The sequence below is a fragment of the Apteryx rowi genome, unplaced genomic scaffold (assembly GCF_003343035.1).
Source record: "Apteryx rowi isolate R43461 unplaced genomic scaffold, aptRow1 scaffold_32, whole genome shotgun sequence".
NCBI lineage: Eukaryota > Metazoa > Chordata > Aves > Apterygiformes > Apterygidae > Apteryx > Apteryx rowi.
The window spans coordinates 2,452,172-2,455,145 of record NW_020449641.1 but is presented as its reverse complement, the minus strand read 5'-3'; the positions used below and the strand labels follow the sequence as shown (position 1 = coordinate 2,455,145).

The 2,974-nt window shown below is 54.5% G+C and overlaps 1 protein-coding gene across 1 annotated transcript; it reads left to right on the top strand.

Moving 5' to 3' along the window:
- The first annotated feature begins 172 nt into the window (after positions 1-172).
- On the top strand, positions 173-1,812 carry SST (somatostatin). The gene is made up of 2 exons (XM_026070949.1): positions 173-377; positions 1,297-1,812. Exons 1-2 carry the CDS (start codon positions 240-242, stop codon positions 1,507-1,509), a joined length of 351 nt encoding a protein of 116 aa, XP_025926734.1. The 5' UTR covers positions 173-239; the 3' UTR covers positions 1,510-1,812.
- Positions 1,813-2,974: the final 1,162 nt, after the last annotated feature.

The following is a 2,974-nucleotide window of genomic DNA, read 5'->3' as shown; positions in this document are numbered from 1 at the left end:
CCGGGGGGCTCCCGGGCCGGCCCCTCGGCTGAGCGGAGCATCCCCGGCCCCGCCGGCCCCCGGGCAGGGACCCACCCCCGGCGGCGCGGGGCGAGGGGGGCGCCCCCGCCTTGACGTCAGGAGAAGGGTTTATAAAGGCGGCCGGGCGGCCCGGAGATCCCCAACGCCGGAGCCGGAGCCGCCGCGGAGCCGCCAGCGCCTCCCCGCCGCCGCCTCTCCGCGCCCGACCCGCCGGCGAGATGCTGTCGTGCCGCCTCCAGTGCGCCCTGGCCCTGCTCTCCCTCGCCCTGGCCCTCGGCACCGTCTCGGCCGCCCCCTCGGACCCCCGGCTCCGGCAGTTCCTGCAGAAGTCCCTGGCTGCCGCGGCCGGGAAGCAGGTGAGAGCCCCGCGACGGGGCGGGCTGCGGGCACCCCCAGCCCGGCACCTCCCGGGCACCCCGCCGGAGACCCCCGGCACCCCCGCTGCAGACCCCCCTGCTCCCCGCTGCAGACCCCCCGGCTCCTTGCCGGACCCCCGGCTCCCCGCTGCAGACGCTGCTCCCCGCCGCAGCTGAGCCGGCACCGAGCTGCCGGGCAGGGAGCTGAGCTGGATGGGCTGGGGCAGGAGGGACCCCCCGGTCTGGCTTGGTGCTGGGGGTACCAAGGAGCAGCCAGGGACGGGGTGGAGGGCAGAGCCTGGTGGAGCTCCAGGAGATCCTCCACAGTGCTAAACCGGGGCAGCTCCTGAGGGGATATGGGGAGGGTCTTGGGCCATGGCAAGGGGGCAGCCAGGGTTTGCAGGGAAAAGAGGAAAAACAGCCCCCAGGGAGAGGGTCCCCCCTGGCTCAGCCTGCCCTGTGAGCACGGGGACCTGCACTCACTTCCCCATTTAATGGCTTTCCCAAAGACCTGCCCCATGTCGCATTAGCAGCACGGTTCAGCTTCACGGCATCCTTGTTGAGTCCAGCCCAGTGAGCGGGACCAGTGGGCAAGGAAGAAGAGACAGGGTGGTGTGCGGGTGAGTTATTTCCCTGCCACAGCCAGAACGTTGGTTTCTTTGAGACTCCAGGTAGATGTCAGTGTGCGGTGGAGGTGCTTGGTGATCTTCTTCGGCTTATTTTGCAGGCACAGCTGCTGCATAGCAGCTGTCAGTCTGGACTGTGTTTGGAAAGATGTGGCTTCCCTCTTCTTTAAGAGTTGTGTGTGTCTCTAAGCTTGGCGCAAAGGTGTTTTAGAGGGATGCAGCACTGAGCCCCTAAAGTCAAAGGCTAACTGTGCTCTCTCTTCCTCTTCCTCTTTCTTTCTCTTTTCCCGAAGGAACTGGCCAAGTACTTTTTGGCAGAACTGCTCTCAGAACCAAGCCAGACAGAAAATGAAGCCCTGGAGTCTGAGGACTTGTCCCGAGGGGCTGAGCAGGACGAAGTGAGACTGGAGCTGGAGCGTTCAGCGAACTCAAACCCCGCTTTGGCACCTCGGGAACGCAAAGCGGGCTGCAAGAACTTCTTCTGGAAAACGTTCACATCCTGTTAGCTTTTGAAACCCACCTTTCCTCCCCATTCATTCCTGCCTTCTTCCTAGTCCCCAACCCTGAGCAGAACCTTCACCACAAGAGGCGAAGACTGTAAATACGTGATCCACACTTATGGTGAAATTAAACAAGAAAAATTTGAGTTTGATTTCAAGTTGTTTTAATAAAACTTTCTGTTCCAATTGTACACAATTTGCTTGAGTTGTGATTTCTGACTATTTCTTTAATGACATGCACCCTGCAACTCTCTCAGATGTACTATTTTTAATTCTTTGTTGCAATAAAGTTTATGTTTCAAATGGTGATGCTGAGAGTTGTTAGTCACTGAGAAAACCTAACTAACTCACTTCTTTGAAATGCCTGTCTTTGAAATGCCACCCATCTCTGGGCAGCAACAGCAAACAGCGGTGCAGCCTCCATAAACATATACACACACACAGAGTATCTCTTAAAGTGAAGGTTTTTTGCTGGGATTTTCTCAAGAGACCTAGAGGCACAGTGGTATGTTAGACATAAAATGCCCATAATTGTGGTTGAGTCAAAGTCACAATGCTGGCACTTCTGTCCTCCTTCCAGTATAGAGGATTTACCCGCATCACCAGAGACTTCATTATAAATCACAGCTGTGCACTACGAGTGACAGGGATCACAGAAAGGGTTCATGGTACAAGTTTACCCCACACATACATTATTCACTTCACAGCCACAAACACCAAAAATGTTTTCTCTCCTGGCATATTTTACTCATGTAACATCCCTGACAAACCCTGCTTTCTAAAACTCTTTCAAAAAGTTCTCCTTTGTCCTACTGTGTAGGGGGAGGTTTTGCATCCCTGTAGAGTCAAGTTGTTAAACCCATTTCTATCAGTCTCTGTCCACTGAGTAGACTGGCTGCAGCAGCTTTCCTACACACTGCATCATCATTAACGACAACATTAGAAGGGCCAAAAGGGCAGGAGATGCCATCAGGAAAAAGAGGCACTTTTCTCAATGAAAAAGAAATTCTTCAACCTTTTCCAGAAAGTCTCTTCTCTTTCTAGCCATGCTGGTTTGTGGCTCACATAATCACGAGCAAGTTAGAGATGTAAAGTATGATTCTGCATGTGGGCAAGTGTCATTTTGATGAGAATCCATCACTACGGAGCAAAGCTAACAAATATTTTGTAGCCATCGTTTCTGAGAGAAAGGCTAAGAGTAGGGGATCTTCAAGAGGTATTCACGGGCAGTGGACTGAGCGTGAACACACGTGGAGGTGGATTTCCCAGCTGAGTGCAGGTTAAGTTGCCTCTGGTCTGTGCTGAACGTGTCTCTTCATGGGGTGTCATAACAGATCATGGGCTGTTGTCTTCATTCTGGGTCGGCAATTTCTTTCCCTACAGGTGGGGGTTCATGACATCTGAGGGTGGGGAGTGTGGATCCCTTCTCACTAGGAATTGCAGTGGCACCAGCGAAGAAATCCAAGCCCTG

Coding starts and splice junctions, on each gene's coding strand:
- SST (XM_026070949.1), top strand. CDS start 240: ATGCTGTCGTGCCGCCTCCAGTGCGCCCTGGCCCTGCTCTCCCTCGCC. Junction 378..1,296: donor CTGCCGCGGCCGGGAAGCAG/GTGAGAGCCCCG, acceptor CTTTTCCCGAAG/GAACTGGCCAAGTACTTTTT.